This window comes from Misgurnus anguillicaudatus, chromosome 1, assembly GCF_027580225.2.
Source record: "Misgurnus anguillicaudatus chromosome 1, ASM2758022v2, whole genome shotgun sequence".
NCBI classification, from domain to species: Eukaryota; Metazoa; Chordata; class Actinopteri; order Cypriniformes; family Cobitidae; genus Misgurnus; species Misgurnus anguillicaudatus.
Window position 1 is genome coordinate 17,690,136 of NC_073337.2, and position 26,223 is coordinate 17,716,358.

At 37.7% G+C, this 26,223-nt stretch overlaps 1 protein-coding gene across 2 annotated transcripts in view; it reads left to right on the forward strand.

Moving 5' to 3' along the window:
• Window positions 1-23,065, forward strand: part of pawr (PRKC, apoptosis, WT1, regulator) — an 86,893-nt gene extending 63,828 nt beyond the window's left edge. For both annotated transcript variants that reach the window (XM_073867466.1, XM_073867469.1), the window contains exons 5-7: window positions 7,161-7,248; window positions 12,351-12,450; window positions 21,871-23,065. In XM_073867466.1, coding sequence (XP_073723567.1) covers window positions 7,161-7,248; window positions 12,351-12,450; window positions 21,871-21,962 — 280 coding nt within the window. In that variant the 3' untranslated portion in view covers window positions 21,963-23,065. The remainder of the gene's footprint in view (window positions 1-7,160; window positions 7,249-12,350; window positions 12,451-21,870) is intronic.
• The last annotated feature ends 3,158 nt before the right edge of the window (window positions 23,066-26,223 follow it).

Sequence of the window (26,223 nt, forward strand, 5' to 3'; positions counted from 1 at the left end):
GCCTGTAAAACGACAGCATGGCTTAACTGGACTCATTTTCAGAACCATTGCACAACTGCCAGAATAGCTTTCGTTCTCTCAGTTGGCAGTAAAGACAGGACTGAATTTGTTCCCACTTGAATGATACAAGTAGATTGTTTGTATCAAACTGAGCAGATAAATGTGTGAGAAAAGTTAAAAGTTGGAACTCTGAGACCTTTGTGGACTTTTTTCCTTTTTCCTTAGCCCAAAACAAACACTTGTGGTGTGTTTGACAAGAAAAATATCCTTTAAATTCCAGTATTTACTTTTACTTAATATGGTAACTCGTTCACCTCTCACGCAGATGCCTTAACTTCCTGTCTTAACAGTCATAGGAACTCGGGACTATAGGGAATTATTACAAATTAACACACTTTGTCAAGTGACTTTGTACGGCATTTGTGTCCGTATTCTTGAGAAGCGGTGTGTTATTACTTTACTAAGCTATCAGCTATTTAATCTGGCACAAGATAAAACTGGCAAAACAGTCCACAACTTTACAATAAAAGGCTTGAGCCATAACCAGGTACCATAGAGATTGAATAGTGGTCTTTTCCCACCAAACAATTTTGGTTTAAAAGACATCTAATAGCCATCCAAACATCCCAGAAGGTCTAGGCCAAAACAAAGCTGGGTGATTCTCACGAAATCCAGACTTAAAAGGTGTCCAGCATCAATTTTGTTTAAAAAGACATTGAAGCCATTTTTTGCACATATAAGATTAAGGTTTGAACTTACTATAACCAATATTTTTAGAGGATTTAAAAAATATTTCCTATAGAATTATTTACATTTTTGTAGATTATCATTTAACAAAATTATTACCAGATACTACATTAAATATATGCATTTGCAAACTCATGTTTCGGTAATGAGAACTAAAAAGTTGTCTAGGTTCTATGACAAACAAAATTTCAACTTTTATCTGGAAAGAGAAAATAAGTTGCTTACCTGGTAGCCATCTCGAGTGTCACAGTCAATTATGTCCCTTCCAACAATTTTTTTTTTGAAAATGTTAGTTCTTTGAGGGCTTAAACAATGATTGAAAATTGTTGCGGAGGATGAGAAAATTGTGGCAAAATTGTTGCGGAGGATGAGAAAATTGTGGCAAATTTTACATAGGCAAACACCAACCACATGTCTCAGAAAATGTGCATGTCTATTTTTAAAGCAACACTATGTAGTTTTTTTTACCTTTAAATAATGTCTATAAAATTATTTCAGTGACATAACAACTTTTAACTGGACAAATTGTACTGTTGCTGCAACCTGAGCAGCCTCCTAGCTGCTACAAGCACACTCTGAAAGTGGCGGTGGAGGGTAGAGCACACAGCCCCGCCCCTCTCCCTGCCTGCAGAAGAGTGTCTGATACCAGGCACTGTTGCGCTTTTCAACCACATGGGGGAGCTGTAAGTCATTTTTACATGGAAACTACATAGTGTTGCTTTAAAACACACATTAATTACAGCACTCTCAGCAATAAACGAACAAAAGCTATCACTGGGGTGGTGCCCTTTCAAAAAAGTACACCTTTGTTACCAAAGAGTGCACAAAGGGTACTGCCCAAGTAACAGATTTTGTACCTTTATTTCTGAGAGTGAGTATACAGCCGTACAGTATACAGCAGTGATATCTATTCATGAACAAATGTTTCTTTTGAACCAGTTCTGTTTAATAATTCAGTCAAAATGATCTACAAAGCATTTTAAATTTGAAAATGAGTGTGTGGTGAGTCACAATGCTGTATTTAACTAAATATTTGTAATTTTACAACAAAAAGATAATGATAATTCTTCACTAGGCTTTTTGGGAGTCCTTTTAACAACTCGACAAATTAGTTTCTTTGTTGAAACAAGTTATTTGAATAAACTGTTTCAAAGTGGTTCCCTAACTTCAATCAGACCTCTCTATTTAGAGTTGCGTGGCCTTGTACATTTGCACAAAACAAGTAGCGAGCCTTTTGTGGGTCCAGGCTTATGCAGACAAAAGCCCATCTGAATCCCAGTCTGTCCGATTGATTAGTCGCCCATTTTTCTGCCCTGATACTCGCTGTCAGGGCTTTTCTGCAGCAGGCTCGACAGGTGGGCGACTGAACCCACAGCTGCCATCAGTGAGATCGCTATAAACTGCACTCGCAATTTTGCTTGGGTTTGCAGCACTAAAACAAAATAATCCTTTTTATGTATTTAACAAATTCGGTTTGTTTTAATATTAAAGTCATTTTTGTGATTTGTAAAGAACATTATGTGAAAATATATCTTTGATACCTTTGATATTGACTGGGTAAGGTCATGACAAAGATTAAAATGATAGTGAAATTAATATTTGAAATCAAACTTTGATGCTTGTAATCTCATAATCAGATTGAGAAATCTTAACAGAATGTTTTTCATGAGGACTAAATGCTGGTATATACAGTACAATCCTGTGTGTTTTCTGAATGAACGAGATCTGCAACCGAACTGTATGGGCAACATATTTATAGTGATGGCTTTCAACATTCACTCTCTCACCATCAACCCCTGCTGAGTTTCCAGGAGCAGATCATTACCCCTGCTTCCTCCCGTCTCCTCTCCACATGGGAGTGATGCTATAAAGTGACTGTTTCATTCCCAGGACATGGACATTTAGATTGGACATCTGCTCCATTCTGAGAGCCAATTAGATTTAAACTATACTACTGATGGAGCCATGGCAGAATATATCACACATATATTTCAAACAACACTGCCTTTTCCTTAAGGATTTACAATAGTTCATTTCTCTCACATTTGGTGCTGAATAAAACAGATGTGTCTTTGAAATTTTACAGACCAGAAATTAGATTTTGAAATCTTTTTTGAATGAAATGTGTATTGCATGCCTATGAAGTTGCAGCTACAATGCTAGGATGGTGTTGGTGGTTCCTAGGGAGGACTGGGCAGATACTAGGTGGTTACTGGCCGAGCAAGCACTGACCCAATGTGGGATTTTTCCACAAAAAGCTTACAGAAATATAATGTGATCTATGCAAAGTTCAATTTAATAATACATTACTTTGAGTAAAAGTTAACTTCAAATACATGATTCTACTGTAAAAAGTGAACATTTTTAGTACCAGTTTAGTAATTGAAGTAGAAGTATTTCTTTTTTTTACAGTGTAGGTTTGAACAGTAATAATAGTGATGCTTTAGAAATTCATTTTTGGGTCCATACGCTTTTTGGCTGGTTGGTTGCACATCAGCTCTACGCGTGACCTAAATCTCATCATTAGATTAAGCATTTCACCATAGCTCCTCATTAGCAGGAGGATTAAAACGCCTGTCAGTCAAAACAGAGATGCTCTGGGAATAACTGTACCAAATATTTAATCTGGAAAATGGCTTTTAATGCCTGAGTGATGATTGTTTAACCACTGAGTTCTCCAGGCCTTGGTGTATGTTAATGTTATGAGGGCCAAAGTCCCTTCAGCGTCTCTGTGAGTTGGGGGTAAGATGAGGCTATAAGAAAGAAAAGAGACTAAAGCCGGTTCCTCAGTGAATGAGGTATTTCTGCGTAGACCAATCTTGCATTTGTCACTTTCACAGCCGATTTCACAGTAAATGTAGACTTTTTTATTGAAATGATAAATGTCAGGTTGTCCTACTTAAAGTTTAGAGTGGCCATAACCGTGTGCTGAAAATAACTGAAATCTTAAAAATATTGTTTTTGTGACACGTTTTGCAATTGCCAGAAAGGAAATTTTGGACTGCTAATGTGACTCATACGAGTTTGATGCATTACAAGTATTTATTGAGAAACATAATGCAAGCAACTTTCTCTTTGCTATAGTTAAAATGTAATGCTAAGTAAGGGTTTACATTAAAGGTGCAGTGTGTAAATTTTGCAGCATCTAGCGGTGAGGTTGCGCATTGCAACTAATGGCTCAGTCCACTCCTCACCCCTCGCTTTTGAAACACATAGAGAAGCTACGTTAGCCGCCACCGGACAAACATGTCATAGTCTGAGACAATTTAGTAAAAAAGTTTGTCCGTTAAGGGCTTCTGAAGAAACATGGCGGCACAAAATGGCGACTCACATGTAAGGGGACCCTCTGTGTATGTAGATAAAAACATCTCATTCTAAGGTAATAAACACATAGTGGTGCATTATGAAAGGTCTTTATACACCCCTGATCATATAGTTTTGTATAATTTTTTGCATTTCTGTCAAAAAATCCTTCTAAAAATTACACACTGCACCTTTAACCAATCAGGTCCTTGCTGTAGTAGTGACGTGATTACAGGAAGCGAACGAAGTCTCAGCGGAGTCGCAGATGCCGCTCCTATGACGCAAATTTTCACGTGAATGTCTCGAATTACTACAATTTCACGTTTTTGCCGCCTCTTCCGCGGCTGGTGTGAATGCACCATAACAATTATTTTAACTACTTCTAACTGTTACTCTTAAGCCCACAATATAGTTTGGTTTTTACATGTATATAAACGTATGCGCACGTTCAAACACACAGCATTGCAAAGCATAGTTTGTTTGACTCGGACGTTTACACAGACATTCGACGCATGCGTTTTGCAACAAAATGCAATGCATCTCCTGAACTACTTACTACATTCTCCTACACGTGCATGCGCGACCTTACTTTTAGCTTTAGTATAACCAATCACATCCACTCTCATATAATGTCACTAAATAAAAAAAAAGACATGATGTATGTTCTTGCACATGTAGCTTGCTATTTGAGAGAGAGAGAAAGAGAGAGAGAGAGAGAAAGCAACGCGACGGTTCACTTTCATCAATACAAGTATGCTGTTTAATATGTTGAAGCTAGCTTTGCTGTTTTGTTTTTAATGTAAGTGCAGTACAGGGTATGGCTGGGCCATATTTGACAAATTCATATCTCTGTCATTTTTACATGCAAGTCATCTTTACATCCAAGGATCATGTGAAATGTTGCATGCACCTATATTAATACAGCGAATGAATAAATAAAATTAAAAGACAGGGTTTCCACAATATACAGCATCACAACATGCAAGCTGGTTGAAAAGCTTACATCTGACCCCAGTGCACATTTCTGGCAGAGCTTCTGTTGCAATGGAGGGTCATATCAGAGCATACCGAAACAGACGGTAATGTTTCATTCTGTATCCCGCTGGTCATAAAACAAACCAAAATTCGGTATACCGCCAAGTCCTAGTACAGGGTTGTGCAACATGATCTCACAAAGTTCCATGGTATAGTCACGGAATATTTTGCTTATTTATCCGTGTCATTGTCACGGATCTCTGCATTTTTCCGTGTCTGTACCACAGACTTTCTTTTCTATGTCAGTTTCACGTATTGGTTGCTAAATTATTTTTCCTATTTTTAAACCATTGTCGTGTGGGTTTGGGGTTAGCTTTGGGGTTTGAGTTAGGATGTCACTTTAACTACTGGTTTATAGTATTTTTTCCGGATTTTTAAACAATTGTCGTCTGACGTTAGGTTTAGAGTTGGGTTTGGAATAGGATGTCATTTTATGTAACAGAAAGTCGTTGTAACTCCAAACCCACGCGACAATGGTAAGAAAATAGGAAAAACAATTGAGTAACCAATAAGTGAAACTGACACGGAAAAGAAAGTCCGTGGTATGGACCATAGACTGTAAAAAAAAGACGGTGACGCCGTTCGCTGTCTTCCATTGGTGAAAAGTGAAGCCGTCAGAGTCCCGATAAGGCGCTGACATCTTGGCTCTTGAGTCTGCACAGTAGCGATTTCGGGACCAGTCCTGCGCAGTAGTGAGCAGGAAGTAAAGCCGCGAAAGCAAGGCCCCGCCCTCGCTCTTGCAGAATGCGCATATCACAGCTGTCAATCATGACGTGACACCACCGTTTTTATAGCATTAAATAACTAACTAAAAACAAACTTATTTTAAAAACAAACACTTGAATTTACATCAGCGTGATAAAAACTAAAGTAAATGACAGAAACCAGCTTCGGAAAAAAGATAATTGAAATGTAATTAAATTGTTTAGTTGGACTCAATTCCTATTGAATAACATTTGGAGGCGGAGTTTATGACCTATACTGGGACCAGTCACTGGGGGGCGATCGAGACGTTTTGGCTTCACTTTTCAAGGCTTGTGCGGCACACTTGGTGCAGACACGTGAAAATGCGGGTTTCCGTGACAATGACACACATAAATGAGCAAAATATTCTGTGACTATAACACAGAAAGTCTTAAGATAAGGTTGGGTTGGGATATCTAAAATATTTCACCATCATGCATCACATGCTCACAACTAACCTAAATTCATTAAACTAATCTACAGTTTCCATATATGTAATTAGACGTTATAAAATTCTCGGGCAGGTGGCTGGAAAAAAACAAGACCACACACACACATATGAGCCTGTCTGTCATTCCTCATTCCTTGTTGTGGAATGTGCACAAAGGCATCGCTCAAAACCACACACTAAAGCGAAACAGCCCAATAATTCGATTCCCGGGAAAGGGTTATCGTCTGAAAAAGTGAAGTACCATGAATAAATCCTCTCCAAGTCTCGCACATCTGTAATTACTGAAATAAAGCTGGTTGAAAATAAGTTCCACATGAATATTCCCAGAGAGTTTGAAGGTGAAGAGGAAAAGAGAGAGTAAAAATAAATTGGAAGTGTCTTATTTTGTCTTCATCTAGCTGCACTGCCATGTCCCTAGGCAGTCCTGTAGAGAACGGGTTCTTCTGCTAATGAAAGCATATTGCTCTAATATCCTTCAATGGGCTGTAAAAAAAGGCTTTTCGTATTCTTTTCCTATTTCCAATCTGAAATAAATGACATTCTAAGTTTTATCCAAGGAAGAAATGTGTGAAAAGGTGCTTTAGCGAAGGCATCTTTTGTAAGCAGAATGTTAAGTAAAAGTGCATCAGTTTTAATAATGCTTTTAAGAAGCAGCTCCATTAGAGATCTCTTGTACTTTTGGAAGTGCGCCATGAATCCGGCGTGCTATTTTATAATGCTATTTGAATTGTAACAGGCATGACCCCTTTTTAAGTTTCTTGTGTGCTTCACAGGGAAAATTGATTTTTTTAGATGTTTGTTGTTGTGGGTAATACGAACAGGTGCTTTTAGCACTAGAGGCTGGTTATGCATTAAAAAAAAAGATTTTTTTTCTCTGCAGTGATGAAGACGGCGGAGGGAACAGACATCGTCAACGGCAAGGAAGGGACGGGGGCGCCCTAGAGAGAAGACTAGAGGAACTGGAGAGGGTATGTTACAGTGCCCATCATCAAAATGAACATATCATTTCATGTGAATAATGAACATCCATATATTTTTTTATGTCTGGGAAACATCCAAGAAATGCATAGAGGGTGCATTATAAAGGCGTGGGAAGAGATCGGTTAGTTTGAAATTATTAAAGGATATTAGATAATTTTCATTGCTTAAGGAATGCCTACAGTAGGTCAGTGTGCGTCACAGTTTGGTCACAAGAAGGATATATTTACTTTATTTTTAAACTCCATCTAGATTTAAATCTCTCTGCAGTGTAAACTGGTCCATAGGACACCATATTTAATCTAATGCTATCAAAAACAAGACCCTAAAAGGATAGAAAAACATCTTAAGAACATGTGTAACTGTCCCCATTTTTCTTTTTTCCGAAAAACAGTACATTTGTTTTGGGCCTTAATGAAACACAGACAAACCCAATTTCTTGACAAAGCATTTTATGTACAGACAAGTTTCTGTTCAGTGTCATCCATTTGATAGCTCGCTTATTATCTTTTTGAACAGTACTGTACTTCCTTTCACAGAAATATAATGAGCATATTTCTGTTGCTTAATAATGGCCTCCTGCTACTTTGGCTGATCCTAAATCATAGGCGCCGTTTCTGACTGCTCTAACTTCTCTGACCTTTCTCTGGAAGACATCTCTGTCCACGCTTCTTTCATGAAACACCGGGGAAGCAAACCCCATGCTACTCGCTTTTAAATGTCACCATACTTTCAAAGGAAAAACCCACATTAAATGATCATATACTGATATAAAATTTTCATTTCATCATGGGTTTAACATCTAGGTTATATAAATCTCAAGTGTTATTTTTTCTTGTTATGTTTAATTTGGTTTGTATTGGTTCATATGTGTCTCTCAGCATGACTGTGACAGAACTGTAATAACCTTCATATCTGAAGCCAACTTAATTGGCTTCAGATCTGTCATGTTTCAGCTACATATATAAACGTTAAACGAAGACCTTTGCTAGTATAGAATGCCAAGTCGCATTTTGTGAGGTCAGTGTGTAATTTTTTATACCAATAGTGTTGGCAACAGAAATGCAAAAATATTGATTATCTATATGCCATTGGTGGGACAAACTCGTGCTGTTGGATGCCCAATCTAATATCCGAATGGTGGGGATTTTTAAAAAAATGGATTAATGGGTTATAAGGCCACACGTTTTTTTTATAGATGTCAACTTGTGAAGGGCTCGAGTGATTCTCATGAAATCTTTGTTTCGATATGTGAAACTTCTTTTTTTTTATATACTTGCATCAACAAATTTTCTTTTATATTTAATAAAACAAGGTTGATATGTTTAAAGGCACTAATTTCAAACCTTTTTACTGACCATTGAATACAATTTTAAACTTTTATATAAAAAACCACGATGCCCAAGCTAGTTTTAATTTGTCATACATAATTAGACATTTATAAAGTGTATTTTAATAGAAAATTGTAAATGTTTTTACATTTGGAAAACTACCTGTATTGGTTATGAGAATCAGAAAAGTCATGTACACAGTGTGACAAGAAAATGTAAAGCTTTTTTGTCAACCTGGTGGCCATTTAAAGTACTGTCAAATGTGTTTCTTCAAACAAAAGCAAACTTAATGTAAGTGTGCATGCGTGTGTGCATGCGTGTGTGCATGCGTGTGTGTGTGTGTGTGTGTGTGTGTGTGTGTGTGTGTGTGTAAACAGTCCTTTAGAAATGTTATGGAGGATAAGAACATCAGTTATGGACACGTTTTCATTTTTATATACAAGTACATCAGGGTTCCCCAAATCTTATCCTGGAGGGCCGGAGCACTACAGAGTTTAGCTCCAACCCTAATCAAACGTACCCACCTGTGATTTTCTAGTGATCACGGAGACCTTAATTAGCTTGATCAGGGTTGGAGCTAAACTCTGTAGTACTCTGTGGTGGTGATGGCGCAGTGGATAAGACACACGCCTTTGGTGTAAAAGACCCAGGTTCGAATCCAATGCGACACACCATTGTGTCCCTGAGCAAGACACTTAACCCCTGGTTGCTCCAGAGGCGTGCAAACTCTGACATATATTGCAATTGTAAGTCGCTTTGGATAAAAGCGTCAGCTAAATGAATAAAATAAATAAATAAAAATCCGGCCCTCCAGGTTAAGATATGAGGAACCTTGAAGTACATGAATATTCTGTCAATAATTATTTTGTCATTTGAGAATATCTTAGTAGAAGATCGTAATTTGTTCAGGATTTACTTTAAAGTTGATCAGTTTACTTTAAAACTACCGTAAAAAAATACCGTATTTTCCGGACTGTAAGTCGCTCCGGAGTATAAGTCGCATCAGTCAAAAAATGCATCATGAAAAGGAAAAAAAACATATATAAGTCGCACTGGACTATAAGTCGCATTTATTTAGAAAATTATTATCCTTTTGGGGGGCATTTTGTTTAAGTCTTTTTTCGTTGTCTTTAAGTTAATGTTTCAGTTAACAGTTTTTTCAGGGGTAGGCTACAGGAGCAACAAATAGCGCCCTCTCGTGGCTGTAGACAGTAATGTTTTCCTTTGGTTCATGTTAGTCAGTATGAATTAATTTTGACTTATAAGTCGCAGGACCAATCAAACTATGAAAAAAAGTGCGACTTATAGTCCGGAAAATACGATATAATGCATTCAGACATATTATGATGCGTTACAGTAATGAGATTTTCAGCAGAAAAAGCAATAAAATACACAAGCAAGTCAAGATTATTCATTATGTTTGTTATGATCATTTTTTGTGTTACCAAATTATGTTTTATGATTATAATCTTTACTGCCATGATGTTTCAGTGGTTTTGTTAGAATTACCTGTTTCCTCATTACCTCATTTTCTGCATATTTAGCTGGTAGAAAGAGGTTGACCAATCACTACAGAGGTTACTCACACTCTAAAAAAAGTAAATAAAAAAAGTTTTGTGTTGTGCTATTTAAAGGAAAACACCACCGTTTTTCAATATTTTACTATATTCTTACCTTAACTTAGATTGATTAATTAAAGGTGCAGTGTGTAAATTTTAGCGGCATCTAATGGTGAGGTTGCGAACTGCAACCAACGGCTCAGTCCACTGCTCACCTCTTGCTTTTGAAACACATAGAGAAGCTACGGTAGCCTCCACCGGACAAACATTTCATCGTTGGAGACAACTTAGTAAAAAGGTTTGTCTGTTAAGGGCTTCTGTAGAAACAGGGCTGCACAAAATGGTGGCTTCCATATTACTCCGCCAGAGGTATGTAGATAAAACGTCTCATTCTAAGGCAATAAACACATAACGGTTCATTATGAAAGGTCTTTATACACCCCATGATAATTAAGTTTGGTTTACTATTTTGCATTTCTGTCAAGAGATCCCTCTAAAAATTACACACTGCACCTTTAATACACACCTATCTTTATTCAATGCGTGCACTTAATCTTTGTACAGTGCGTTGTGAATGTTAGAGCATTTAGCCTAGCCCCATTCATTCCTTAGGATCCAAACTCGGCGCGCAGTAACATCCTCACTCCTAACTAGGGGAGTAACGATTAACCATGCAAATGCATGTTTTCTCAATGAATTAATTTTAATGAATTGCGGTTGCTTTTTTAAATGCACGTTATAAACCACTCCGACTTGTAATGATTTTAGATTGGTAAGGACTTCCTATTGACCAAATCCATAGTACACGCACAAACTGTGCATGAAACAAAGAATCACAGCCTTGCGATTCAGAATCGAATTCCGACCGGCATTTTTAATGGGACACACGATTAATCGTTACATACCTACTCCTGACTACTCCCCCCTCTCGCGTAGCCTCTTATGGAACGGCTGAAATTCCACAAGGAGGCGTATTTGTTCCTCAGACGTTGCACAATAAACGTGACACCCGAATATATTCATTATAAATCGTGAATGAAAAGTGAGATTCGAACGAATGTCTGTTAGTGAACTAATTTTATACCCTATTTATATCGTAATTCGGTCAGAAACGTCAAGATTGTGAGATGAACAAATCGTTTTGGATTAAAAGGCTTGGATATTCCATTTCTTTAGACTTTTGGGGATTTATGAACAATTTGTTTTCGACAATTTCACCGAAGCGGATAAAGGGAAGATTTTGAAGGCAAGTAAATATCCTAAATCGGCGCCGCCCGGTTCAGGTAACTAACAACTAGATTACAGTTTTATCACTGCTAAAAATCATATTATGCTTTGTGTATGCGCTTAATGGAATCCTGAAAGTCTAAGCTTTACAACGATGAGACGCATGACCGTATATTTTGAAGATTTTATGCTTCAAAGTAACAATGACGTAATGCAGCCTCACGTTCAATGGAGGGGGTGTACCGTGTACGGCACAGTGTTCCTTATCAGGTTAAACTTCCATCAATATTACTCCGCCAGAGGTCGAAGTGCTGCAAAAAAGTGCTCTTTCGCCATACAATATAGTCCTCATTTTTTATCCGCTTAAAAAATCACGTTTTATTTTGTGCCACCATACTTACTCGTGTAACTACTCAGTTCTTAAAAAGGGAAATCATGGAAGTGTTTGTTGGCTTTTAAATACATTCCTGTTTGGATCCTAAGGAATGAATGGAGCTAGGCTAAATGCTAACATATTCACAACATGCTGTACAAAGATTAAGTGCACGCATTGAAAAAAGATAGATATGTATTAATTGGTCTAAGTTGAGATAAGAACATAATAAAATATTGAAAAATGGTGGTGTTTTCTTTAACACATTATATGCTTTTTTAACATATTATGTGTAATTTTATGTTGATTTTGTGTAAAAATAAATAAGTGACAAAAATAAAATAAAAGTTCCAATAATAACACAGATAGTTTAACACTGTAATAACACTGATTGTGTTGTTTTTAACACTACAATTTTTAGAGTAAAAACTAAACCGTCTGAGCAGGGTCACAGAGCAGGTATAAAATAAAAAAAGACTTTTATTTCATTGTTTTAACTTGTACTGCCATGTCCACAGCAGTCTTGATTACCTTTCTACTTTGATAACACAATGCTGAAATGTGTACAGTGCATTTGATGTGACACGATTGTGTATTCTCAGGAGCTGATCTTCGAGAGACAGGAGAACAGTCGCCTGTTGAAAGCCCACCAGGACAAAGACGAAATGATCATTAAACTCAAGGAGGAGATCGACCTGCTAAACAGGGTAACAAACTGACAGCAGTCTTGCCACACCTAAACATGTGATTTGAATTGTAATTGAAGTGTTTGTCATTTCATGCTTTTACATGCATCCCATTAAGCAAGGTCCTAATTAAATAGGGTTATATTTACCCTTGTTTATACTGTGTTAATGGACATTACTCATCAGCTAAACACTCACGCTATTTCCTAAGTACATCACAGACATCTGTGGATCTCCATTCTGTCCATTTAGCAGGTGTTTTGTATTCTGCAGAGACTTTTTTCTCTTCTCCCCTCATCATCCCTGTCCTCAAACAGCTGCGTCTCATGCAGCCCAGCATCTAAACAGAAACGATTACCAAATTACCACATCGGTATCTCGCGGCAATCAGCTCCATATTGTAAAGCTGCTCTGCGGCTTAGTGGAAGATTACAATTATCCTCCGCTTTAGGGTAACACAAAGTGCATTTCCTGTTATCAGGGCCGGAGTGGGGCCACTTTTCAGCCCGGGAGTTTCAGGCCCAAGACCGGCCCACTTTTTCCATGGTGGAATTCTAAATTATCACTTTTTCCAAATTGGATAAATGAAGCAACAGTTCAGCTCTTACTATTATTGTGCAACTTTTATTAATGTCATTTTTAACAAATAATGTAAAGGTTAAATAATAATTCACACAAGCTGAGAAGTAAACAAAAAATATTCCACTATCCCACAAGGATTGGTTGATAAATAAAGAACAAAAGCCGAAATAAATAAATTAAATTAATTAAATAAAGTAAAATAAATAAAGCCTTTGAAATGTATCCCTCTGTTCCACAAAGAGGCATATTGAACAAATTTTTACAGTTCAAGTCACAGTACAGTTTACATTGTGAATAGCATCTACAGCATCAGTAGCCGCCTGAGCAGTGCACTGGTTTCAGCCACTTTATCAATAACCGTGTCATTGCTTATAGACATGTGGATTTCTTTCTCTGTGCACATTAACATAAAAGCCTCCAAGTTGTCCTGATTCAATGAGCTTCGAAGCCTATTCTTCACAAATTTTAAAGTTGAGAAGCTTCTCTCACATGCAACCTGTGTGATGGACAAAGTCAACAGAAACTTATATGCTAACCCAATCACATGATAAGCATCCGTGAGGAGGTTATACTGTGAGAGTATTAAATGGACACAAATAGCACAGTTTTTGCAGGAGGAACAGGTCCTGCTTTCAAGTTCTATCTCTGGTTCTTCCATATATGGCAGTCCGCCACTATCCTCCTGAGCATCCTGTGTCACCTCACTACATGTCCTGACAGTATAACCTTCAAGAGAGGACTGCTTCAGTCTGTCCCACTGGTATGCCAGGCTAGAAAGCTCAGTTTGTAATGTGCTAACAGTAGCTCTGTCATCAAACCTAAGCAGACATTTGCTGATTTCCTGGAGTGCTGAGTTAGGGAGCCCATTTATCTTTATTTCAGGAAAGTTTTTAGGGTCAAGACAAGCAAAATCTGAGGCAAGTTTTCCATTTGCTGAAAACCTCCTATCTATGCTACCTGCCACAGTGTCCAGAATAACATTATGGACATTCACCTCAAATGCAGCATCAGATGAGGCTACCGGTTCATCATCTAAAAGCTCTCCTGGCATCCTTTTCTTTTTTCTGACACGCTTCTCTGGAAGTGTAGTCTGCACAAGTAGTTCATAGTTGTCCATCTCTTCTAGCTTTTCATTGGCCCATCTCACAAACTTATCAGCTGCCACTTTCACACCCTCAAAGTCCCTGACATATTTTTTGAGGTTTTCCTTTGTTCCCTCAACCAGACGCTGAGCTGACAAAATATCCATCCCGTGTGTCTGAAGGTACTTGGAGAGGGGGGATGTATGTTGGAAAATGCGAAGGAAAGTTTGAGCAACGAGGATAATCTCAAATTTCAGAAGATTTTCAATTAATCCCTTTGCTTTGACCCTCACTGATGACTTCATACTTCCATCTTCCTCAATAGAGGCTAAGGTCAGCAGCAGGTCAACAAACAATGCATCCTGGGGATTACCAAAAGACCCAAAGACCTTAGTGAGAGCCTGATCCTTAGCCCACCACCTGGTTTCCCCTATTGGGCTCAGTCTCCTGTGACGTTTGTCCTCACTTGTCTTTTCCCAAGTCTGCATACGTTTATAAGACTCCCTGAGAAAAACTGCCACATCATTTAGTAGTGAGAAGAGAGATGCACTCTCTATGACACTGCCTGTTGTGTCTGCTAGTACTAGATTTAAAACATGTGCATAACACCAGACATGAATTTGTGTTGGAGACTGTTCAGACAAGAATGCAGAGAACCCTTTATATGATCCCTGCATATTTGCTGCTCCATCAGTGGAGTTGCCCACACACCTGCCCATGTCAATGCCAAGTTTGTCTAATGTGTTCTTTAGTAGCTGTGTCAGATATTTACCTGTGGATTTTTCACAGTTCACCACAGCAACCAACCGCTCATGAACTACGTCTGTGACATATCTGACAATGATAGCACATTGGTCCTTTGATGTGACATCCTGAGTTGTATCAATCTGAACCGAAAACAGTCCTGCCTCTCTTACCTCATCTGAAATTGTGCCCTTTATGACCTGGCTGAGAGCATCCACAACTTTCCCAATAATGTCCTTTGATAGCAGAGTCACAAGAGATCCTCTACCTTTTGCACCTGTATCATGATGCTTCTTGCTTTTTTAAATACAACTGCTAAGGTGCTGTTGAAGGCACAGATCATAACGACTCAAAAGTATTACCAACTCTAGAAAGTTGCCGTGATTGACTGCAGTATCTTCTAGTGTATAAGCAGCCTCTGCTTTATCCCCTCTGTAACTAAGGCCACATTTGCCTATGACTTTTATCACATCTATTATGCGTTCCATCACCTGACGCTTCTTCTTCACCTGCTCATGATGTAGAGACATTTGTTTGTCTGCCAGAAGGCTTTTTATGTCTGCCCTTTTAGCCAACAGAAAGTAAGCATCTGCACTGTCTCTGTGGATCTTACTTTTCTCATGCTCTTCTATCCGCTGATGAACATGTTTCCATGTTTTCATACCTCCCTTTATGAAAGGACTATCACTTGCAGCAGGTGCAAATGCCAAACACACAGAACAATACAGTGATTGTGTTTTTTCACTGTATGTCAACCACTTGCGGTTGGTGCCATGCTTGCTGTGAAAAACTTTAGCTACTAGGTGGTGTTTTATAGGCTGCTGAGGATGGTAATTGAAAAATGTGTCTAGATCCTGTGCTTGAGGACGAGCAAAATAATCAAAATGATAGGCTTCCTCATCTACACTTGCATCTGCCTGTTCCTCTGGGACATCTTGCAGGGCTGTTATCTCACTGGATGCTGTCTCTGACTCTATATCTGCTCTTTCAGCATCTGACTCACCTATATTGCATAACAAATAGGGCAGAAGGACATATACCAGGGGTGTCAGACTCATCATTGCTAATTTTTCCTATTTTATTGAATATTTCCAAATTTATTCAAAATAATGATTTTTTACTCAAAAGACATGATCCATACTCTAAGATAAAGGCCTATGATTAATCAGATGCAAATAGAAATATAAAACCAATTCTTATTGAAAGAGGTGTTTAGAAAAAAGATTTGGGTGATCATATAGCATAAAAAGTGATTATAAGCTATTTTTGTAGGCTGGTCATTTTTGACCGGGAACACAAAAGGCATTATTAGGGTTTTGAACACAACCTGAGGGTTAAATAACATTAATTCATATAATTTACTCTGGTATCCTCTCTACCTGTCCCTGTAGTCATCATGACCTCCTCATTTTCAGCGGGGGACTGGCTTATCTGCTGCTCAGAAGCTACAAAAAACAATTAGTAATTAAAATAAAATATAATAAAAAGTAATTTTACTGCATACACAGATGAAGCTTGAGTTTTGTTATCAATATTAAATTGCATGATATTTTCAAAGTCTATGAATCGCCATGTATTGGGTAATACACAAAATGCTAATATTTTAATGAAATGTTATATTTTGCTTGTGAATAGGTTGACAACGGTATTAGCCGAATAATTACGTTGCTAATGCTAATCATTACTAGGGTCCGTCTATCTCTCTTTACCTGTTGCCACTGGTGTTGGTCCTTTTGAAAATAAATCTGTTATCTTAGCACATTTGGCAGCATCCTCTTCCAATGCCTTTCTTTTTTTCAACCTGGCTTTTTCAGCCCCTCCTGGCCTCTTTCTCCCATCCATCTTCCCAGACGCGTACAGTAACGATAGCGCCGGTCCAGCTATTGGTAGGCGGTGCCGCGGCGGCGAAAAAGTTTTGGGAAAGACGTGAAATGGACCGAACCAACTCTATGGGAGGGGGGAACTCACTCGCATGGTACAGCCCATGCAGAGGCTGCACGCTGCGGTGTCAGAATGCGGAACGAGTGTAGTGTTATTTAAGAGAAGGTACACTCACTAACGTGACAAATGCAAAAAAAAAAAACCTTCGACCGGCCCAAAAGTGAAGCGGCCCACCGGGAATTCTCCCGGTTCTCCCGATTACCCACCCCGGGCCTGCCTGTTATAACTCTACATGAACCCATTTCCTCTGAATTGGGCCTGATTGGTTATTTGATCAATCTTACAAACTTGCCGTTTCTTGTAGAGACAGATTACATTTGTACATTTGTATTGTAGGGCTCTTCTCAGTGGGAGTAAATGGACTTTCTGTAGGTGGCATTTGCTGCCTTGTAGTGTGGGTTAGAAATCCGCTGTCACATTTTAACACCTATGGCTTGTGATATCTGGTTTTACTTCGATAAAGTAGATGATAAATACAGTCAACTGCAGGATGGGCAGCGCCAAACTGTCTTACAAGCCTACCATAAGTTGAATGTGTTATCTCTTAGGGTGTCACGCTTTTCGAAATCAATTAAAATTAACACAACCTCGAACTTCGAATTAAAAAAATGGAATCGTCGATGCTGCCACGCCCCCTGTCACGTGATCGATCAGCTTGGTCATCTGCATTTTCTAGATCAGATTCGGGCTTGTATTCATACGGTAGTAAAGACGATATTAACTCCTGTTTGGAGCTGATCTTCCAAATTTGGTAAGGAGCAGCACATTTCCGTCACTTGCTTGATGTATTCGGCCAATCCCAATAGACTGGTTAGCTGTCCAATCGGAGCACACCATGCTTTTTAGAACGATGAGCTTTGTGCAAATCCATGCATTACAGAAAGGTGGGGCATAAAAGAGCTGCAATAATGTATGGTATGTGGAAAATAATGTGGTTTGAACCATAAACCACACAAACACATTGTATTACACAAATAATGTTTTTTTAGCAATGTAATAATGGCTTTTTAATTAAAATATTTTCATTATTGCCATGACACTCATGCCCAACCTTGACTACATGTTTTTCAATTTTATTAAGTACTCGAAATTAAAAACTGACAAAAATGCGCATCCAGTTGCAAGTAAGTTTGATAATGTAATTTCACAGATGGGTTGTCCTCATTGGCAATTTTTCAATACAAAATATTACTGATTAATGTCTTTGTTTAGGAAAGGTCATGATTATGCTTTGAGAGACCGTTTCACATGCTCAAAAACTAAACCAAAATTATTTTTTAATATAGAGAGGTCCCCATTGTTTTACTCTACATACAGTTGAGAACATATGTTTACATACCCCTTGCAGAAGCCGCAAAATGCTGGGAATTGGGGGGGGAAAGAGGAATTTTGAAAATTAAGGTTTTTAAATTAGTTCTGCCCTGAACATGTTCTTTTTCATGAGAAATGTTTACAGAAAGTTTGCAACACAGAATAACAACATAATTTGTCAAAATAACCCAGTTTAAGGGATTGTGCACACCAAAACTTTTACGCCCGCGGCCGGCGCATGTTTTCAATTGTTTTCAATGGAAGCTCAGCATTTTTCAAATAAGCCAGCAGCTAGCGGTTTCATTCCGCGCTGAAAACCGGTGCCTGGTGTTTTTTCCGTGCTGAGCGCCGAGAGTTGAAAAATGTTCAACTTTGTATGAAAAGCTCCGCTCGTCAACGTCAGCTCCCACACGGCCGTCCAACCACAGTGGAGGAGGGGCGGGACAAGCACCACAGCAACCAACCGTCTCACAGCTGACGTATCAGAGCTACCAAAGCCCTTAGCTGAAGAAAGCTGGAACTCAGCTGAAAAACAGGCATTCGGCGTTGTCTAGGCGTTTTCAGCCGCGTTTAAAAGTTTTGGTGTGCACAACCCCTAAAAGTTTTTATACACCTGATTCTTAATACTGCACAATGTTGCCTGGACAATCAATTCATTTTTTTTTGTAGTTTTGTGATAGTTGTTTATGGGTTTCTTGTTTGTCCTGGGCCATTAAACTGTTCAGTGGTTTTTCTTTCAGATCCTGCAGAATCTTTGCTTTTCAGCATCTTCTGCATATTTTAACACCAGTGCCTACGATGTTAAGATTAACCACATTGATGACATTAAAAAGACTCATACGCAACTATTACAATAGATACAAACATTCAGTGATGCTCATGAAGTTGGCACAATTCATAAAAAGTCTGGAAAAAATGGTCACTAAAGGTTCTGCGCAGTGATGCACAGAATCGTTGGGTGCAATGGTCAGAACCAAGAACTGGAACTAACCATTTTATAACTGAAAATAACAAATATTCCCTATAATTCCCAAATTGCAAGGTTTTGTATTCAGAATACTTCAGGTTTTGGGACAGAAACTTAATCTGTCACCCAGTCTGTAGTTCTTGCATGTGATTAACTTGCAGGATGTAATGTACACCAGTGCCAGAATAGCAGTTATCCCAGCAGACCAGAGAAGAAATACTTAAGCCAGTCTGAACAAGATTATTTGCTATTTGCCTGGTTGGACATAATGGTTTTCTTAAACTAGGCCTGGAAGCTATTATACCAGTCAAAAACATTATTTATGGAAAAATAAGTGGTAGATTCCATAGCTGTACATGAAAGTCAAGTTGCTGAATGATTGCATGTTCTTTCCCAAGCTAAAGTACACCTGAGTCTTTGCCGTCCTCAAAAAGTGTTATCCAACAGACTGTCCATCATCATTAGTGTTTGAGGAGACCGAAAATGAAAGTTGTCAGTTTAGTGCAAGAGCTTCTGATGAGACAGCAGGGCAGCTCATTTACAGCTAATTGAAGCTGCTAATCTTTAATTTGTTGTTATTAATTTTGCTTCATGGAAGAGGAGACCCAGGAATAGAGATGCCGTCTGTTTGTACTTCACTAAATGCACACAACGCTAGCAACACTATTACTCCAAAGATGCAATCATTGTACAACACAAGCATTCCTTCATAAAACTTTCTAATAAAAAAGTAATAAAGCTCAAAATTTTTTCTTCTTTTAGATCTACCTGACCTTGGTTATAGTTATAGACTTCTATAGTACAGTAAAAAAAACACTGAAACTAGTGAGCCAACAACATGATCATTTTTACAAACATTATTACAAAAGTTATGTGGTTTTAGAATAACACACGTGTCTGTAAAACAGAATTTAAATTAGGTGAATCCCTTTAATAATTCTGTATAGCATTGTTTGACAATCAGGAACTTGTTGTGGATCAAAGAACTTACAATATAAACACCCCGATGAAGGCTTGTAAGCCGCAACGCGTAGGTGTATTTGTCACCTGTTTTTAAAAGATTAAGCCATGTGAAATAAAGGCTTTTTAACTTTTTCTACTTCATTCGAGTGCCTTGGAGATTCTTTATATATTGAATTGAATTATCCCTTGCATGCAAAGAGCACAGAGATTCACACCCGGTGCAGCACTTCCTTTGCTTTGTACTTACAATATAAAGTTTAAATACCTAGGAAACATTAATTTGTGAAATTGTAATTAATTGCAAATTGTATAGCACTTAAGTAGAACCCTATTGTGCTATGTTGAACCAATAAGTGAATGTCATCACGCACTTAATGGAACACCCGCTGGTGGGCACAAGAGTGCTATCTGCATTTGTCCGCATTTGTTAAGAAGTGTATGATTTCTTTATATACCTAAAAACCAAATAGTAATAAAATGCACTTATTGACGAGAAGATAATCCTGAGCTATGCTTGTACAGAATGCCATCAGAGACGAAAACCCAGGAATTTATGAATTTTGTACCATAAAAGTATGTGCCCCAGTGAGGGGAAACAGTGGCAGCCATCAATATACACTTGTATTTACAGTGACCACTTTATCAAAGGTAACCTCAAAATTGGCTAGTGCTGCCTCTTTGTGTGTGTTTCCCCTGGTAGGTCACATGACCGAAAACTATAAATAGTTATGCTATGGCACCACTTATGGTTCTGCATAGGTGCTATATTGTGCTTAGGGGGATAGTTCGGCCAAGGATGATATTGAACCCATGATTTGCTCGCCCCGGGGCCGTCCGAGATGCATGTGTCCATCATTTTTCAGACAAACACATTTTCAGTTATTTTAGAAAATGTCTTAAATCTTTCAGCTGCTAAACAGTAAAGTTATGGGGTCCACGTCCCTCAGGTCCAAAAAATGTGCATCCATCCTTCCCCAAAGAAATCCAAACGGCTCCAGGATGATAAAACAAAGGGCTTCTGAGGGTAATCCGTGCGATGTTGTTGTAGAAATTTCCATATTTAAAACTTTATAAACGAAAATAACTACCTTGCGCTAGCACCGCCATCTTAGACTCCTCTGTATTCAGGAGAGAGTATTAGCGTAGTGTACTCACTTTTCTTAGTGACAAATGACAAATACGGAGGGCGGGGCACAGAGCAGCAGCAGAGAAACCTCCATAAGCTTTCATCTTGAATGCGAATGTGACTAAGATGGCTGTGTTATCAGAAGGGAGTTATTTTCGCATATAAAGTTTTAAATGTGTATATTTCTACAATAAAACTGCATGAATTACCCTCAGAAGGCCTTTGTTTATCATAGTGGAGCCGTTTGGATATATTTTGTAAAGGATGGATGCACATTTTTTGGTCTTGAAGGATGTGGACCCCGTAACTTTACATTTGATTAACTGAAAGAACTATAACATTTTCTAAAATAACTGAAAATGTTTTCGTCTGAAAAATGATGGACACACGCATCTCGGACGGCTTCGAGGTAAGTAGATCAAGGGTTTAATATAATTTTTGGCCGAACTATCCCTTTAAAGTGGTTCCCTTATGATTACAAGCCACTTTTAGTGCTATTTAGCACCAATTTTTTACAGTAAAGTTAGATCTCCTGTTTCACATTTTAAGATCAAACAAATTCAAAGATTCAGGCCAAGTATAAATTTTGACTTCTTCAATCATCTTGAGGTCCGTATAATTAAAAAAGGAGGTTTGGACTTAAAAGATCATTCTGTTGTCCAACTGTGTGATCATCAGACTGCTAATATAATTAGAAGTGACGCCCGTACCTTTTTTATTACAGGGATCTGGATGATATTGAAGATGAAAACGAACAGCTGAAACAGGAAAATAAGACCTTGCTCAAAGTTGTTGGTCAACTTACAAGGTAGAACCGAGCAACCTAAAGATTACTAATGGAGTTCCATTGTGGCTTTTCCTGAAGAGAACAACAGCCCCTCTGCTCCATTCTTTATGTTATCAGCATTTCGTCACTTTCTGGAAGAGGATCTTTGTGTGGTTTCTGAATACTTCAAGAACCTGAAAAGTCATGTGATCACCAGATGTAGAAACAATGCCACTTAATATAGTGTTAATTAAGGCCTCCTGCTTACACAAGGGTTGTTATAAGAAGTGATGTGTTATTTAATGTAAATGTGTTTGTACATAGTCTATGGCAACGAATGTTTTAAGGCTTGCAATAAAAAAAAACACACACACACACAAAAGAGGAAATACAACTGAATGTATGTGGTGCAGCACCAAATTTGTTTTGTTTAATTTTCCTTCAAACTCCATGGGTTTTCACATTACAGTCATTGTTCTGCATTTTTTTCACGTTTCCAAAGAACTGCTCTCATTATAATCAAAGTTTAAAGGGCCTATAAAAATGATAAAAAAAGAACAGTAGCAGTAAGAAAGTGTCTGTTAGCCCCAGTCTCTGTTTATGGGCCAATTTTAACCCTGATAACTAATGATACTATTGCATTTGGTGGTACTTTTGAATCATCCAATCTTTCTTAGTCATTTAGCTAGCAGCAAGAACACACTGAAGAAGTTTGGAGCTTGTAAGCTGTGTTGTGGTAAATATCATTTATCATCTGTTATTTTTTTATTGTACACAATTAAAATGTTTACAAATTGTTTTATTTGTAGATGTAGTTACTCATTATGTACAGTTAGCAAGATTTATAGCCTAAGCTAATGCTGCACATTTTTAATTAACCAAATTAGATGGAGATGTTATTAAATGCATTCATGTGGTCTCTCGTCAGTGTGACATTTATTACTTGCTGTTTGGTCACCACTTTGGGGTTCATATCTATGTTGATGCTAATCTACAATGCTAATGACATGTATTCTGTAAAGTAATTTGAGGGATGTTTGTTTTTAGACCATACTGGGATGGGGGATTTCTGTAACCCATCACTTTACATAATGCATGTACAGGATAGGAGATTGAATAAAGGTTTGAATAAGAATCTCTTTGAACACATACATTGGTGGTCATTTTCCTCCAGGTACATTGCAGTCAAGTTGTAGTAAAGCTACACTTATAAAACACAAGCATTCATTAAGATTTACTGGACATGACTTTGTAATGGTGCAGAGGATGCTACTATCTTCATTATTTCCTGCCAACTTTCAGGAAGGATAAAGTGGACACAGGAATGTTGGTTAGGTCTTTCTGTTATTATGAAGATGAGACATTAAGATCCCAAATCCAACTAATTACATTAAAAAGTATTCAGATTTACTGCCAAAACACAATTATTTTACAATTTTGAGTTTTAAGTCAGTGCAGTAGGTTCACTGTTAAATGAAGAAAATGATTTTAAATTAAATAATCAAATGGGGACACCCAAGTTCCTTTGTCAATTAACTCTAAAAAACCTATAGGTTACATTTTTGATGAAACCAACTAAAAGGTGAAATAATTTGTGTCCTGACAAAATCATTACAGATTTGAATGTAATAAATTGCAGGTGGGACTTCCTTATCTCAGCTTTACAATGACATAAAAAGATGAAACCAATGTTCATGTGCATCTGATGACTCCCCATTGTCATGGTACAGGTTTCAAAAGGATTGACGAAAGTGACATTTTTGGGGGTCTTTAATATTTATACCATTAAACGATGAGTTCAAGACGTAAACTGGAACAATGGTTTCATCTCGCTTTGTCATTGTAAAGCAGAGATATGAAGAAAAACTGCTGTCGCAGAAGATATATCTGCAATTTACTTCATAGGGGCCAAGAAAACACCTTAATGTAAAATAAAAAAGACCTCACTGGATAAGCAAGAAGATAAACAACCATGATGTTCTCCAACAAGATTATGGAAACAGGATAAATCTTGTTATTAGTATCTTGTTAGTTTCAATTCAGTCTACAGCAATAGAGGGTATGCATTGATGTCACTTTTCCATGTGACCACGCGAGAGCTTGCCCGGTTGAGTGGCAAAACATGCAACAAAATGGCTGGTTTTCATAGGGGCTGCTGCGAAAATGCCAGTAAAACTGACTATTATCAGCTTAAATTGAATTTTGTTGGACTTGATAGCAGAGGTGGACAATACTTAGTTACATTTTCCAAGCATCTGTGTTTTATTAGGATGCTTGTTTTGGGAAAAATTTACTTCACTTCATTCTAAAGCATATAATCATACTGTGAATTCTTTAATATTGCATTTATTTACTACCTAATTACATAAAAATTGTGTACTTTTACTTGAGTAAAAGTACGTTAATGTACGTAAATATTAAATGTAAAACAAACACGTGTATTTATGAAATGTAATAGAATTAAAACTATGATAATATGCTTTGGAATGTGTTTTCGATAGAAAAACACGGATAAAATACAAATTTGTTTAAGTAGAAAGTAAAACCTCTGCTTGATAGTGACCCTAGCAACTTATCAACCCGTCTGTGGACGTGTGCATGAACGATCAATTTACTTCTCCTTTAGGTGTTTTTTGGCAGTTTATAAAACAATAGCTCCGAATTCTTGTTAATCTGTTAGTAGTCTATCACACAACAGCTTTTTCCCATTTCACTGTGTTTTCGCCATTGTCTCGCTGCTGCCGTTCTGTCTTTTGCCACTCAGTGGGCGTAACCGCAGTCCCTCTCGCCGACGTCATGTGCATACCCTTTGCAGCTCCCGTTAACTCTTTTGATTATTTGATGGATATCTTTTCGATTAAAGAAACTCAGAAAAACCCTAAAGGGTATTTTTTTTACTCTACAATCTCATTAAAACTTATACCATTGAAAGAGGAGTTCATGATGTGCGCAGAAATATTATCTTCATCTCTCTACGCCATTACAAAGCTGAGAACCTGCAATTAATTACATTTAAAAACTAATTAAAAGTACACAACCGTTATTTCACATTTGAGTTAAGTTAGTGCTAAAGATTCCCTGTTGAATGTAGAAAACCTTCTTAAATAAAAAATCCAGAAGAACTATTTAGTCCCATTGAACTACATTTGATGTGGACAGTCCCACTTGCAATTTATTATATAGGGTCAAAATAGCTGATTGACAATGTTATTAAGGTTAAGTATCAACCTGGAAATTATTTTAATAATTATTTTTTTAAGGGGAAAAATATTTTCTCAGCCCCAGAATGATTAAGTGAAATGGAGGCTCCTGTGCAAATCTTTTCCACCAAGGAGGAAGTCCAGATCAAAGCATGCAGAGGAGTGTTGCTTTGGTCACTGTAGGGTACAATCTTACTTATTATTTTTGTAGGTTTCACCCAGTTGTGCAGCATATTGCCAATGTGTGATTTGACTTCATGAATAGAACATGCACAGCAGGAAATCATATGGAAAGCAATCAGAATATACAGTACTGTTCAGGGGACTTTACTATCTGGAGGATGCAGGAACTCCAGTAAGGTGGGGCTGCATATTAATAAAGCAATGCCCCGTGATCATTAGAGCTCTCACCCTGAGAGTGAAATGCTTGCTAACACGCTAATACTTTAGTAATTGCTTCATCCTCTTTTCCAGGGTTCCAGTACAGGATGTGTTTGAATTTGCATTTTTATGAAGAAAGAGGTGTGCAGATTTTTCTGGAGTTAACACATCCATTAGTGAACTTTAACATTACTCAGCCTTTTAAGTTATTTGTTGCTGAAATAATAATTGCTGGTGTATCAGGACCTATCAGTTAGATTCACACAACCAGTCAATAATTATTCTGATGTGCTTCATATACTGTAACAGGGACCCCACTACACCAACTAAAAGGTGAAATTATTTGTGTGTCCTGAAAAAATCATTACAGATTTTAATGTAATAAATTGCAGGTGGGACTTCAATATCTCAGCTTTACAATAACATAAAAAGATAAAACCAATGTTCCTGTTCACATCCTGACTCACCATTGTCACGGAACATGTTTCAAAAGAACCAAAGTGAAATTTTGGGGGGCTTTAATATTTATACTATTGAAAGAGGAGGTCAAGACGTGCACTGGAAAATTGGTTTCATCTCTCCATGTCATTGTAAAGCAGAGATATTAAGAAAAATAGCTGTCCCAGAAGACCTATTTGGTCCTATTGAAATGCATAGGACAGTCATATATCTGCAATTTACTTCATAGGGACCAAGAAAACACCTTTATATTACTATGAAATACAA